This window comes from Drosophila erecta, unplaced genomic scaffold (genome assembly GCF_003286155.1).
Source record: "Drosophila erecta strain 14021-0224.00,06,07 unplaced genomic scaffold, DereRS2 tig00000021-arrow-pilon, whole genome shotgun sequence".
Taxonomy (NCBI): Eukaryota; Metazoa; Arthropoda; class Insecta; order Diptera; family Drosophilidae; genus Drosophila; species Drosophila erecta.
In genome coordinates this window covers 14,487,992-14,502,796 of record NW_020825198.1, presented here as the reverse complement: position 1 = coordinate 14,502,796, position 14,805 = coordinate 14,487,992, and the positions used below count along the sequence as shown (strand labels likewise).

The 14,805-nt window shown below is 41.6% G+C and overlaps 4 protein-coding genes across 20 annotated transcripts in view; 1 reads left to right on the top strand and 3 right to left on the bottom strand.

The window, feature by feature from the left end:
- Positions 1 to 5,737: 5,737 nt before the first annotated feature.
- LOC6545870 lies at positions 5,738 to 7,373 on the bottom strand. The gene is made up of 3 exons (XM_001972685.2): positions 7,219 to 7,373; positions 5,986 to 6,948; positions 5,738 to 5,927 (listed from the first exon to the last, which is right to left on the bottom strand). Exons 1-3 carry the CDS (start codon positions 7,238 to 7,240, stop codon positions 5,860 to 5,862), a joined length of 1,053 nt encoding a protein of 350 aa, XP_001972721.1. The 5' UTR covers positions 7,241 to 7,373; the 3' UTR covers positions 5,738 to 5,859.
- Positions 7,374 to 8,072: 699 nt separating this feature from the next.
- Positions 8,073 to 8,817, top strand: LOC6545707. The gene is made up of 2 exons (XM_001972684.3): positions 8,073 to 8,402; positions 8,462 to 8,817. The coding sequence occupies exons 1-2, from the start codon at positions 8,375 to 8,377 to the stop codon at positions 8,770 to 8,772; spliced, it is 339 nt and encodes a 112-aa protein (XP_001972720.1). The 5' UTR covers positions 8,073 to 8,374; the 3' UTR covers positions 8,773 to 8,817.
- Positions 8,818 to 9,247: 430 nt separating this feature from the next.
- Positions 9,248 to 10,901, bottom strand: LOC6545706 (splicing factor, arginine/serine-rich 15). Its single transcript, XM_001972683.3, has 2 exons — positions 10,715 to 10,901; positions 9,248 to 10,653 (listed from the first exon to the last, which is right to left on the bottom strand). Exons 1-2 carry the CDS (start codon positions 10,743 to 10,745, stop codon positions 9,599 to 9,601), a joined length of 1,086 nt encoding a protein of 361 aa, XP_001972719.1. The 5' UTR covers positions 10,746 to 10,901; the 3' UTR covers positions 9,248 to 9,598.
- A 70-nt stretch (positions 10,902 to 10,971) lies between these two features.
- LOC6545705 (rab11 family-interacting protein 3) overlaps positions 10,972 to 14,805 on the bottom strand; it is a 42,418-nt gene continuing 38,584 nt past the window's right edge. For 7 of the 17 annotated variants that reach the window (XM_015158481.2, XM_015158486.2, XM_026977749.1 and 4 more), the window contains 5 exons: positions 13,621 to 13,755; positions 13,101 to 13,557; positions 12,896 to 13,044; positions 12,591 to 12,629; positions 10,972 to 12,302 (listed from right to left, as the gene is read on the bottom strand). In XM_015158481.2, the coding sequence (XP_015013967.1) occupies positions 12,174 to 12,302; positions 12,591 to 12,629; positions 12,896 to 13,044; positions 13,101 to 13,557; positions 13,621 to 13,755 (909 nt within the window). In that variant the 3' untranslated portion in view covers positions 10,972 to 12,173. Of the gene's footprint in view, positions 12,303 to 12,590; positions 12,630 to 12,895; positions 13,045 to 13,100; positions 13,558 to 13,620; positions 13,756 to 13,824; positions 14,093 to 14,805 lie in introns of those variants that run through there. The other 10 variants (XM_026977748.1, XM_026977747.1, XM_015158483.2 and 7 more) reach the window with 5 other exon arrangements.

The following is a 14,805-nucleotide window of genomic DNA, read 5'->3' as shown; positions in this document are numbered from 1 at the left end:
CAAACTTTAAAGAAAGGACGGATAGTAAGCAGACTTCCAGTTTATTCATCAGGTGTGGGTGGAAAGTCATTTTAATTAAACATTTACATATTTAATTAAATATTATTATTGGCCTTTGTTACAAAAATTCTCTGCTTAGAACACTACGGAAAAAACTCTTTAAATAAATACCACTTGGTGCCTTTTTTTTGTACTTTTTAAGGTAAGTTGCCTTAAAAGTTAATAATTAATGTTTGAATGCGTAAATTTTAACACTTTTTGGGAACAAGAAACCACTTGTAAACTAATAATATCTACACAAAATAATCGTTCTTTTTAAATCTGATCCCCACGGAAAGTCGTAAAATAGGAATAAATAAAATATAGTTGAAAACAGTGAACAGTAAATGCAGTACAAAAAAATGTGTTTAAAACTCACTCCTTTTGTAGCATTTCTAATTGAATTTTAACACATTTCGTGACGGAATGATTGAATGATTGGCACAATAGGCACAACTTAATTTTCAATCAATGCACAAAACCAGAACAAAAGGCTTGCCAAAACCGGCAGAGGAACCGGTAGCAGGCTGCAGTTGGGGCGACTGTTTTATGGGCGAGCGCGTTGTATCTGGGAGATACGTAGATACTTCCTTTGGCCAGAGCCCCAGGCGCACACACGCATTCGCGTTTGATGGTGGTGGCAAAAGAAAATCCCTGGCGCTCATAAATTTTTATAGCTTGTAATTATTTGGAATGTCGGGCTGGACAGGTCTGCAGTTTTGCCTCCTTTTCCCGGCCCCTCCCCATTATGTTCGCTCCACGGCTATCAGTGCTGTGGAAAATTTATCTGGCTATTTTCAAAAGGTCAAAAGCCGATAGCCGTTTAGTTATGCAGCCAATCGAACAGAAAACACATTTTTTAAGAACGCTTGAAGAAGCTTGCTAACGTAAGTTATTTAAATACCATAGTAGATAGTTGACTGAATCCTAATATTATTAACCAACAATATATATGAGTATTCCCTTTTTATTCGCAGTACAACTAAATGGAGCAATGGGGCCAATAAAATGTTGATGCAAAATGGTTTTTACATATGATTGTGTTAACTTATTCGATCTACTGGAAAAAGCGGACGTTAGCGTAAGGATTTAATGAATATTTGTGTTTTATTAGAAACTTAGAACGTTCGGTAAGCGTACGGTAAAGTTTACAACTTAATTAAATGTTCCTTTCTCCTAGCTCCTTTTTGCTCTGAAAGCGGACACTGATGGCCATTCTGGGCTGCGCATGCGCGGCAGGCGGTCCAATTATATGACTTTGGCAGCTTCCTGAGTTGTTTGGTTTTCGGCTTCGGAGCAATGCGAGACTTATACTTGGCTTAATTAATGGCAATGCTTTCGCGATTGGCTTTTATGGCTCGTACGCGTATCTACTGGATGCATTCGAACAGGCGGTGTCTGTAATTAGTCGTGGCCAGCTGAGAATCGTGTTTACTGCGCTGTCTTGGCCAAAACCATCCGCTTTACTCTCTCTTAGGTGCTAATAAAGTTGTCAGCTAATTAAAAGTGGCAATCGTGGCTGCTGATCGATAAACGATTGATAAAGAATGTTTGGTCACTGCTCAGAAGGCCATAATTAGCGCTGAAATGCATTGAACGAGTTGGCAAAATAAAAGGCATTAGATGGATCGATTGTAAGCTATCTTTTCCTTAAAAAAACACTTGTCATATTCAAAATAACAGCGCAATCTTGTCAATTAACATATAAAATATGTCCAGGCTATAAGTATATATACAATTTTTAATATATATAATATATACTTCGCCTAAAAGTTTCAAAGTCGTAACAAGGCAATCTTTGGAATGGGAAACTTTTAAAGATAATGATATTCCTTACTTTTGTGTTGGCCAATTACGAAACCGTAGCATAGATGTGTGGTGTTTAACTTTATGCATATATCTTTGTGGCTCATTATCTCAACAGCCGCCACTTGCCCGATTTCCCCGATTCTTGGCCACTTTCAACGCCTCGGCGAGCAAACTCAATTACTTAGAGAACACGCTGTTGTCCCGCACTTCTACTTCTTCTTCCCCGCCACGCCCCGCTCCGCCTGCCGCCCATTTTCATCCTGAGGCGGCGATTCCTGCCTTTTGGTTTAGCTTTTACTCTGACTTCGTTTCGTTTCTGCCTTTCTGCCCGGCAACTTAAAATGCAAACATTTGCCGAGCTTCCACGGAGCTGCAGAGTCGTTCTCTACATGGCTGTTTTTGCCTTTTTGATGATTACAAATTAATCACACTTTAAACATGGCAATTACGCTCTGGAGGGGGCCCAAACAAAACTTGCATAGACACACGGCCCAGCGAATCCCGGCTTCCTCAGCAGCGAACTCCGCTTCTTTTATATGGAAAATTGCTTCCTTTCGCTGTTTAACTTTCGTTTTAATAAATAATCAAGTAGGCTCTGAGTCCGGAGACGGGCTCCACTTGAGCTGTTTTGAGCTCCACTTTTGCTGCTCCATCACTGAAAAAAAGTAGCCTAAAAACAGTCTTTAACTGCAAGACATTAGTGATGTGAAATAATCCATATCAGAACTACCATTGTCACTTTAAAGTTATTATTTAATGATTTTGAAATTTGCATTTATAAAATTATAACAGATCTTTGGAATGGAAGACATTCCTTTTATAAGGTTTGCCTGAATATTTATTGTATATTCTTTCAATCCATAAATTTATGGCATTAAACTGTAAGTAAACTGTTAAGTTAAGAATGGCCCAACCTATATTGTAAAATCGTTGTGCTTACTTCACTTGGATAAATTAATTAACGCTACGAATAAATATTTAAGCTATGATTTCCAAAAGCTCGGTTTTTTGCTCAGTGCACTTGCGCTTCTTGACTGCTGCTGTTCGTCAAGTCCCTCGTGTAATTTCCAGGCAATTTCTCATACCCATAATTGCATAATTTCAAAGTTGTTGGCAACTTAATTGCGCTGCACATTGGACCAGGCCAAGACCGATCCGATTCTCTGGCTACCTGTCTCCCTCTGGCCGAGTAGTGGCGTCCCGCTTTGCCCGCTGTGCCCGCTGCCAACGGTGTAAATAAAACCTTTTTAAACGCTTGTCAGGCGGCTGGAACCCACGTTGGACTTGGGCCTAACTGCCAGCGACTTCAAGAGCGCGCATCATCATCAAACATGTGTTGTTGGACTGGGCTCCTCCAGAGGCCGCCCCCACCCATCCCCCTGCCGCCCATTTGGGCCCGCAGTCATTTGCCATCAAAGTTAATATGCTTTATATTAAATTCTTTTGCCTGGCCTCCTTTTCAGTCCGGTTCAACTGCTCTGGCCGGCGGGCATTTTATAATCTGCATCTGCCGCACTTTCCTGTCTGCCCTCAAACCTCCACCCACCGCCCCTTTTTGAGTTCTGTTTGTGGAATTGTTTGCAGTTTTCCCCGCTTATTCCATCTTTTACTCTGCGTGTCGCAAACATTTCGCATCAAATTACTCAATTAATTTCACTTGAACGAAAAACAAAATTAAGGCAGCTATTTAATGTGGGAGAAACGGGAAACAGGAAATGCTGCGGTCATTCCCACCAGGAATTACCAAATTGGTAGGCATTTGTGTGGAAATCGCAGATAATTGGTCAAGAATAAAACAAGTTAAAAAGCCAATTCATGGTTCGTAGCGCGCTAAATGAAAGGGTAATTATATAAATCAGAAATTACAGAATAAAATGGTAGACTATCTGCTTCTTAAAAAAAATATTTTGAACAGCATTCCTACTTGATGAAATGTCAACTTTTTCTTGTTTACCATGGCTACTATCTGAAGTATCAGTTTGTTGGTAAAATTTAAAGAGTTAGAAGGCTTTACTGCTTGGCCAAAATTGTTACCCAGAATTCCCTCATAAAAGCACCAGAAATGGCATTCCGTTTCATTAGAAGCTTATCTAACCTTTTAGAAACTTTGAAGCATCCAAAGCTGCCACTTCCACAAAAGAAAATTCCTACACAGACAGAAATTTGCGAACGGACAGTAGTCAACGAGCATTTCCAAATTGATTTATGGGCACATTTCTTGCAAATGAGCCGAGCAAATCAAAAGAAGACGGCCAGTAGATGCGGCTGTAGTCCAGTTTGCTCCCTCCAATCCACAAAAAACTCTGAATCTCCACTGGCCATGGCCAATGTGGACTGCCAGCGAAGCCAACGAAATGCATTTGGCACGCAATTACGGCCCAAAGTGTTAATTGCATTTCCGCTCTGCTCTGCAGCCAACCAACCAAAGGAGCAGAAGCACCAGCAGGAGCAGAAGCTGGAGGGCGGGAGCCGAGGCTATCCAAGCCATCAACTGCGGCACGGCCCACAGCTCACGCATTTGGCATTAACCAGAGACAGCCTACATGCACTGAAAACAAACAGCTGTTGAAAATAGGGAAATAGGAAAATAGGGAAATAAGCATATGATATGACGTGTTAAAACGATTTCGGTTGTCATTACAAAATGGTTATTTTGCATCTTCTCGAGAGTATTTTTTTCAGTGCAATTGGGAGAAGTAACTCCGACTAAGCCAAGCCAAACCAAAGCATTTGCCTGAGATAAGCGAGCGGCAGAGCTAACGGTCCTTTTTCGTATGGGGCAGCTGCAAGTGGCGGGGAACTCGGTGGTATAATGGCCAAGACGCATGCGTGGCACTGCGGACCTGGCCAAAAACAGAGCAAGGAAGAGCAGACACGCAGCAGGCGGCCAGATGGAGCGAAACTAAGTCAAACATTTGTAGAACACGGCGGAGAATCCAGCGAAAAGGGGTCTCTGGACATCTAAGATCTCCCCGGGGGAATTGCGGCTGAAAAAGTGGGAAAATTTATGGGCCCCAAAAGGCGAATAGATGTCGTAGATTTCGCAAGCTACAGCGAATAGTTAACAGTTGAGGATGGGGATTTGGCCAAAAACCTACCATGTAGATGCTTGGATATACGTAAAATATGGGCTGGAGCAATTGATAGTTGCCCACCATGAGATAGCAATCTTTTTCCTAGATAACAAAAGAAAAAATACCAAAGCCATTTGTGAACTTCCCTTGAACTCAGTTGGGTGACCAGAAGTGCCTTTTAATTGGTTCAAACTGCAATTTGCATAGGCCAATTGCAGCAGTTATCGCCCGGAGGTCCGACATTCGAAACGGGTTCAGGTTTCCATTCGGGGATCCTGGCTAGCATCGGCTACATTGTACATTGCCATGTGGCAACATTTCAGTGATAAGCCGCAGCAAAAATGTCGGCCAAGTCGGCACACAGCTGTCGATTCCGCATTTGGCCAAGCTCCAATCTCGAAAACCAAGCCCCATCCCCTCGACGCTGTCGCTTTTGTGGCATTTGTATTGGCAAATCAATGATAATGGCATTTATTTGAGCCAACTGCGCTACGCCCGTCGTGCGGCTCTTACCCAAATCCGTTAATAAGCCATTTTGACAAATTGGATGATTGCCGCGCAATCATTCGCCTGCCAGGAGCAGATGGGACATCCCAGCGAGCTCCCGGCAATTCTGAAAGTGTGGCGAATGGGAAGATAAAATGTCAAGCAAACAACTTCGTGGCCGATACGGAAAATGACGTCCAAATGGGATCTGACTGCGCATTGGTCGAGGAAATTTGGTGGCGGTAATGAGCATGGTAATGAGCATATGAAATGGGGCCTTAACCATTCAAATCGGTTTATAGGAAATGGTTTAACTGATTAACTGTTTTAATATCTACTTTATATTTTGAAGCCATTATAAGTCTTGCATTATATTAAAAGTTATATATATTTTCGATGGAATATTGTGTAAATTCGTTTGAATAATTGAATCACCTCCCAGAGGAACAGCTTACATCATGTCCCTTTTATAGCACGTTATGGTGTTTTGGCATTCGGCATCGTGCACTTGGTGGAAGACTGCGAAAAGTAAACACACTTAATACAAATCTATTCGAAAATATTTGAGTACCCTTACCATTCTTGGTGTTGAAGCAGTTCCACTGACTCAGCTCACATTGGCCTGGAAAATTGACCACACATTTGCCGTTGCTGGCGCAAATGGATAGAGATGCTTTGGGACACTGGAAACTGCATTTTCCCAGTTTCATTTCCTCGCGATGCTGGGCAATTAGCTGCGGAATGTGGGCGTGAACTTGGTTGACAGTATTGGACACTTTATCGGGAATAACCAGGGACCGACCAGCCTTGGATGCATTTGGTTGGGGTGCTGTTTCGGATGGTTCAGGATCCTCCCGATCCTCACCCTTGTTGATTTCATTATCCTTCTGTAGCTGCTCCTTTGCTCTCTGAGCTTCTTGTTCTCTCTTCTGCTTAATGGCCTGGTTGACGGCCAGAGGAATGTGTTTCTCGGCCTGTTGCATCACCTGGGCCACATGCTGTTGCAGTTTTTGCAGCTTTTCGGCCACGTTGATTGGTTCTTGACCAGGAAGCGAGTGCACCACATGCTCCACGGGCGGCATCACCACCTTATTGTGCACCACCGGTCTTCCGTGGTGGATCAGTGTACCGGTTGCCTGATGTTGGGTCACCTTCACCGGTGGATGGCCAGCTTGCAGCGACTGTAGGCCAGATTGCAACGCAGGTGCAGCCGCTGGGACGTCGGCAAGGGTAGGGGCAAGGACATGACCAGAGTGTGCCACTGGTGGAAGGAGATCTGGATGGGGCTTGACCACTGGCGCTCCGTCCCCACTCCCACTGCCACTCCCACTCCCACTCCCATGCCAATCCACCGGTCCACTCAATGTGTTCGAGAGCTGAGGTTTGTTCTTTATGTGCTGCAGCACATGATTGATGTGGCTGGTTATCAGGTTCTGGATGTGAATGGGGAGCTCCGTTTGCTGGGGTTTCCCCGTTGTGGCTGTGGTTGCGGTTTCCGTAGTCTGGGCTAACTCGGCGGCTTGTGCCAGCGACAGGATGGCTAGGGAATACCAAGAGTTTATTTTATAATTCTCTTTTTCTTGTTTCTTAACCCAATTAAATTCTTTAAGACTTCTTGAGTTAAATAAAAAGTTCCCGATAATATTCCTCAAACTGTTGTTATAGATATATATCATTATGTTCAAACAAACATTTTTCTGCGTCAACTAAGTATGTCGATAATATGCACATTAACTTAATGAGTAATATAACATATTACATTTTCCTTAGTTTCTTAAAAATATACTGATTAATAAACGTTTAAGCTTACCTAAAACCCAAATAGTCTTCATGTTACTCAGTTAATCCGCACTTGTGCTCCTTTGCGACACCCAAAGGCGTTCTGTGGCTCTTCCCCCAAATGTATCCACCTTATAAAGGCTTTTCGGTGCTCCCTTAAACGTCAGCAGCCTTGCAAACGATTTGCTTAATAATATTTGTTCATGTTATTATTTGGTTTTTATGTAAATTCTCAGCACACGAGATGCTAACAGGTTTTTGGTCGCGCTTGAACGGACCAGTGAGCTGAGAATCGCAATTCTAAGGAGGGTGTCGATGAGGTGGGGATGGGGGATAGGGGATTGGGGAGACTTGTCTTCCACCTGTCCACTTGTTTTCCATATCTCTCACATACTGATTCAATCGCTTCCTTAATAAAATCAAATATGGCATTTTGCTGGAGATCATTATAAATTATAATTGTAATTATCAAATGTGTCAGAATATGGAATATACGACAAAATAATTGCATATCGAATGCATTTTATTAATAAATATCAATTAAATAAATATAAATCAAACAAATGCCTTTATATATTTCTGTTTTCCAGCGCTTAATGAATAATCTATTAATTATTGCACTGGTTGAATAAGAAGGGGCAAATATAATACATTTTTGTTTATTACAAATAAATTTATATTGCATTAACTAATAATAATGCTTATCAAAGATATGAGCACCAACACAAAGAGAACTCGGATTTTTCCCCAACTTAATCGAAATGGCCGCATTTCGTAGCATACTTTCCGGCGGCCGCTACAGTGAAATCCATATTAAAATGCTAACAATAAATATGCAAATTTGGCATTTCGGAGTTTTATTTTTAGTCAGTCTGGGCAGTATAATTACAAGGCAGATAAGAATAAAAATGACACGCAAAGCTGCTGATGGCAACGATGATGATGCAATTTAATATCCCTGGCAGGTGTTAAAATAAGGGATTATGTAGGGAATCAGGAAGGACAGACCGCAGCATCGGCAGCAGAAACCAAAAGCTGTCATCAGCAAAAATCTGATGAGTATATAAAAACGCGTCCAGTCGGTGGCAAAATCAACAGTTTTACAGTTGCTGCGAACACAGCAAGGTAATACGCACCAAAAATAAACATCAACATATTCAACCGAAGGACCTCATCATAAACCAACAATGAAGCTCCTGACATTATTCTTCCTGGGTTCGTTCTTTTGTCAACAAAATACAACAATTATTTATAAAGATAACGCATTTTTACAGCCTATATGGCATATACTACCGCCAAAGTGGTTCCCACTTCAACTAGCAATCACCTGAGCATTGACCAGCACGGTAAAAGGGTTTATGCGGATGTGGCCGAGGATAAATGCGACTATCTTTGTCCCGAAAAGGATCCTTCGGTGTGCGCCACCAATGGACAATGCCTTCTGAAGTTTGAGAGTCGCTGTGCCATGACAGCCTACAACTGCCGTAATCCGCAGAAAATGTTTAAGCTCGTGGAAGACCATCGTTGCACGCAGGACTGGCAGCCTCTTTGCATGGAGTCAGATCTCAGGGAGTTCGGCTTGTGAGCGATGCTTTCAGTTGAAAGGTTGAGCAGAGAAATAAAATAAAAACAAGATACAATGCGACGAGAAATTTCATCATTTTTTGGAATACCCGTGGAACGAAAAAAACATTTTTTTGCAAATCTATAGAAATTTACAAGATATATAAAATAGTGAAAAAATACAACAAATATATGTGGTATATATGGTATACTTTATATGGTCGGAAACGAAAGGTTCACCCGAAAGACAATTTGTAACATCAACTAGGTTTTCTCGAATATGAAGAAAGCAAAAAAAAACCAGCTGGCAGCCTAACTATTATAAGCAACAATTGCTTAGATATAAAACCATATTTACAACTTGAAATTTACATTTAACTTTTAACTTTAACTTTTACTTTTAACTTACACTTTAACTTTTATTACAGACATTTTATAAGTAAATAAATAAATGATACCAAAAAACGATACATTTTAAATATGGCTGCTATGAAATTAATCCAAAAATTATATAATTTAAGGTTATAAGCTTCTGCTTTCCAAAGCTGGATACCTTTCTTGTTGAATCCTGATTCTTATTTAATTTGTTAGGCTTTATTTAATACACCGAAATAGTTTCAAGAACACTTCTTTAATGTTTTAAATCAGTTACTAGCTCAAGGACAGTCCACTTGTCTTACGTACATTCTTGTATATACAATTTTAGAACAAATAACTATTTAGATGAAATAACTATTAAAACAATCACTTTTTTCTTTGTAATGTATGCATATAATTAAATGATTTAATATGTTTTTACTAAAGGGATGTTGTATTCATATACACTAAGACCACAAGACGTCGGCGATTCAAAGCGTCAGTTCGTCTTCCTTGCATCGCCTCATGCAAACTCCCAGTCGGCATACATCCTCGTCCACTGCGCGGAAAGACAAATCCCGATGCTTGCAGTTGAAGGTGTTCATCACGCACTGATTTGCGAACTCATGGATGCAGATGCCATTGTGGGCACAAATGGGCGAGTACTCGAACTTGGTGCATAGCTCATCGCAGTTTTCCGTAGAGGGAGGCGTCATTATATCCGCTGGCGATGTGGTGGCAATGCCTCCCATCAGCAGATGAAAACAATTCCTGGTTGGCACTCGCTTGGGCATTGATGTAGAGGCGGGTGCACTGGTGGTACGACTGCTGGGCGGTACAACAACTGGCATAAGTTCGGAAGCATCGGGATGGGGAATGCCAGGATTGGGGGTTCCATGGTTGGGGATGCCAGGGTTTGGAATTCCGTGGTTGGGGATGCCAGGATTCGGGATTCCATCATTAGGAATGCCGCGGTTTGGAATTCCATGATTAGGGATTCCAGGATTGGGAATTCCATGATTGGGAATGCCAGGATTCGGGATTCCATCATTAGGAATGCCGCGGTTTGGAATTCCATGATTAGGGATTCCAGGATTGGGAATTCCATGATTGGGAATGCCAGGATTCGGGATTCCATCATTAGGAATGCCGCGGTTTGGAATTCCATGATTAGGGATTCCAGGATTGGGAATTCCATGATTGGGAATGCCAGGATTTGGGATTCCATCATTGGGGATTCCACGATTCGGTATTCCATGGTTAGGGATGCCAGGATTTGGGATGCCATGGTTAGGGATACCAGAATCCGAAATTGATCGTGCCACCCGCATCTTATTATCAGACTTCACTGTAGGTGGCACCACTACCTCCTGGACAACATGGACCATTCCCGGCTTGATCTCCTCCACGGTGGCGACCTCTTCCCGTTCCTGGTTGGCCAGGATCACGGGCTTTCCATTGGACAGCAACGGCACTTGGATAGTAATCCGACCGATTTCTGCATTTGGCACAACCTGCGCTGTGGCGAAGACGAAACACAGCAGCACTGGAAAACACAAGAGTCAAACTCAATCCTGTCCAATCGAAAATGCTATTCAGCTGCCCACCTGCGGCCAAGTGATATTGTGGCTTAAACATCTTGTAACTTTAACTCCAATGTCTTCTCTGTCCTTGACTGCTGCAGAACCCGGCTTATATAAGGCGTTAAAATCAAAAAGATCTTGTGCAATCTTCCCTGAGGAAGCAAACCTGTTCTTCGCTTCACGCTTCCTTAATAAATTAAACATTTATGTGCATTGTCTTCAAACGGGTTTCGCCAATTAGTATCGCTTTGATTTTAGGGCGTCAAAAAAAGGCGGGCCCGTGTTTATAAAATATTCTCCTTTTATTTTGATATAAGTTCAGCGACTTGCATCTAGTAAATTACATTTAAAATTCCATATTTCTCAGCATGTCATTAAACCTTATGGACTTTTTTGTTAGAGTTATCTAAGCCTTAGTACATTTTTTAAAACATTCGTTTAAGGCAATAAAATTTTGATTAACGAGTTTTCTTGGATATTAATATAGCTAAATTAGGGTTGACCGCTTGAGTTGTTCTGTTGCTAAGACTATTAGGGATCGCTTTCGTTTGGAGTTATCATGTGCTTTCCCTAAACGTTTGCACATTATGTCCATTAAATGTTGTTATATATGCAGAGTAAGATTAGTTTTAACTGTGCTATACATTGACATAAGTGAGTTGATTAAGATATAACTTCTGAATTGAATAACTCCACGTGATAATTGCTCTCATTTAGACTCACGTCAAACTAAAACTCCGTCTTTGTATCCTGGGATTGTCCATACCATAAACGCAAATTTTTTCATAGATTTTTGTAACTACGTTACAGGCAAACCAAGGAAGATCTTTCTTGAGAGCGCAAACAAAGTAGTGAAAGAGTTAAAAAGTATACATGTTGTAGAGACAAGATCTTTGTGATGGAAAGATTTGAAAAATGGAGCACTTGTCCTAGCAAAAACCTTCTTAGCTGCCGTAACGAAATTGAAAATATTTACTGTCAAGCATTAACAGCACATAAAATCTCTTTTTATGCTATATACATTCACAATCAGATTTTCCGGCAATTATCAATAAATTATTGGGTTCCATTTGATTAATGAATGAACATTCTTTTCGACTTAAAATCTAACAATATTTATAAGTAATATCTTTATGGATCAACAACACGCACTATACAAAACGCAAACTAGAAACGAATGAAAATAAACTTTTACACAATTTTAGACTCTCTTTATACAAAACATTATCTAATCAAATTAAGGACTTTTTCATCATTTGACATGCAATCTTTGTGTTCTCTGCGTTGTTTTGGTTTAAAAAACTACATTAAATTGTTATAAAATAAATTACCACTTAAGTTAGGCATAAATACATGTATAGAGTGTAGCTTAAAAATTTAACATAGAGTATGGTTTAGTTAGTTTATTAATTTTAGGTAATGTTAGGTGGTTGTGGCACTCTGTCGAGTGCCTAGGGTTGGTTTGTTCCTCCAGTTGGCCGCACTACTTTCGCTCCATGGGCTTGACTTCCAGCAATTGGGGATAGTTCTCAACGATGTTGAGTAGAATGGTATCAATATAGTGCTTGAGCCGAACATTTTCATCCTCCTTTTCCTGGAAGGCCTGTTGAAGCTGCAAAACATATATTTTTATTAGTACTTAGAAAGATATAATGTCGACACGAAAAACATAGATACGAAAAAGAATTTAATTGTTTATAAACACAAATGTATGAATATTGTAGTTAGCCAGGTGAAAAATTGTCCGTAATGAGTTTGTTCAATTAGAAAACCATGAACCAATATTAGTCTTAAGTCAAATTTTGTGTAAGTCAAGCTGCATTGCGTGCACAGTGGCTCCAAAACCGTGTTTTATTAATTGTTCATTTTGTTTGAGGCTTTTGCGTGATTGAAGCATTACCTGACTTAAGGATGCTAATGTGGCTGAATCCACAGAATCCTGTAATACAATAAATGTCAATTTAAATACACATGTGGGCAGATAAGATATATGGTTTTTAAAATAAGCGCAGGGCAATACGGACACTAGGACACTTCCAAACTATAGTTCCAAAATAACATTTTAATCTGTTTTCTTTTGCGGTGACTGTGCGTGTGCTTTTGGACTTGGCTCCTAGACTGTGGTTTTGTGGGTGTGGGGATGATGGATTGGACTACACTAAAAGCAGAAGCAGGCGACGTAACAGATGGACTCGAAGTACACACCTGGGCTTGTGACATCTCCTCCAGCTCCTGGGCCAAACTGTTGAGGGTTCCGTTCAGCAGATGGCGACCCTGCTCCACGCCATTCGTCAGCATGGTGGCCTGGTTGGTCAGCATCGTGGCCTGCAGCTCCTCGTTCTGTTCCTCAAGGGCTAGTACAGAAAATGTGTTAAATGCAGTCAGCTTTTGATTGAATGTGTTTACATACTTCGATTCTTCTGACGCATCTCCTCGAGCTCCTGGTGCAGCTCCTCCAGTCTTATGCTCTCCGGCGATGTGGTCGGCATTGCCCGGGCTCCACTCTCCTCGCGAGCACGCTGCAGTTCTCGGCCCAGCTCCAGCATCAGTTCCTCGGTGGACTTCTTCTCCTGCTCGTGTCGGCGCAGTGCCTGTGCCTGCTCCTCGTGCTCCTGTTGCAGGACTCCGATTTGGTCGCGCGCCAGCTCCAACTGCTCCTCGGTGCGATGCAGATCATTGGCCTGCTTGTCACACAGGACACGCAGTCGAGCGGCCTCCTCCCGCAGCGCCGTTGCCTCAATCTCGGTGGCACGGATCTTCATTTGGCAGTTCTCGTTCTGCAGCGAGGCTTCACGCTCCACTCGGGCCAGAATCTCGCGGTGCCGCTTCTGCTCCTCAGCCAAACGCTCCTCGGCACGCAGTTCCGACTGCAAGAAAAAATATATAAGGAATAATTCTTCTAAAATTCGAAAGATATATTATGTACTAACCTCTCGGTACTGCTCCTCGAGCATGTGATATCGCGCCTGAAGGACTGCATATTCGGTCTTGGTGCGGGTCGTCCGATCCTCAGCTATATTCTGTGTATCTGACAGATCGTCCACCTTGCGCTGCAGCAATTCCAGCTGTAAGTATATAGAAAAAGACAACTTATAAGTCTATATTCGAGTACAAGGGTTCGGGTATCGACTAACACAATCGTTTTTCATGTGCCGCAGATCGAGGAGAAGATCGTTCACCAACTGCACATCAGCCATGGGATATTTCACATACATTTGCCTATATCTATATGGTGTGCAAATGATTATATATTTGCTGATATATCGTTTCACATTATTCAGGAATGCTCTTTGCTCGCAGGCTTAAGAAAATTCAAATTATTTCTGCATCGCCGCGTAGTCGTTGCTCATTTGATGGCCAAAGCAGACTGTTCGTTTATATTTTCTCAAAGCGACAACGACAACTCTCTGAAAGTGCTGTTAATTACACTAGTCTACACGCAAACAAAATGTTGATAACAAAACTTGTGCCTCAAAATACAAGTTTTCAACGAAAACATTCCACTTGAGAAGCACTTTCGACGCTTTTCCTACACATCTGCCATGCCACTTTGGTTGCCCAGTGTTATTGGCATGCCTTGCCCATATGAATCTCATAAATATTAAGCATACGCCCCATAGGCAGCCACTTCAGTTGAAGGCGTAAAAAAACACGCACACACATATCGCTTGTATTTTGCATTCAAGTTTTGGCCAACTATTTGGTGGCATGTGCAAAAATCTGTTTTCCCCATTACAGATTTGCAGACGACTGATTTTTTGTGCAATTACTCATGGCCCGCCCGCGCAATTTAAAAACATATAGGCAAAATAAAAACAGAAGTTTTGAACATGAGTCTCTTGCCTGCCTGCCTGACTTGCTGCCTGATAAGAAATGTGCAAGATGACTGCAATGCAGGATGATCAAGAGCTGCCTTATCAAATCAGCCGGAAACAGGGTGATTTTTGCGTTTTCAACAATTACTTTCGGAATACAATTGAAGCATGCGTTACAAGCGTATCTTTGACTTAAGCCCTGATATCAAACATTTGTTTTCTCGCTGATTTTAGAGTGTAACTATGAAAAATCCATGCAAAATTGAATGACAAAGCGGGACGCTTGCTAAACTAATTCCG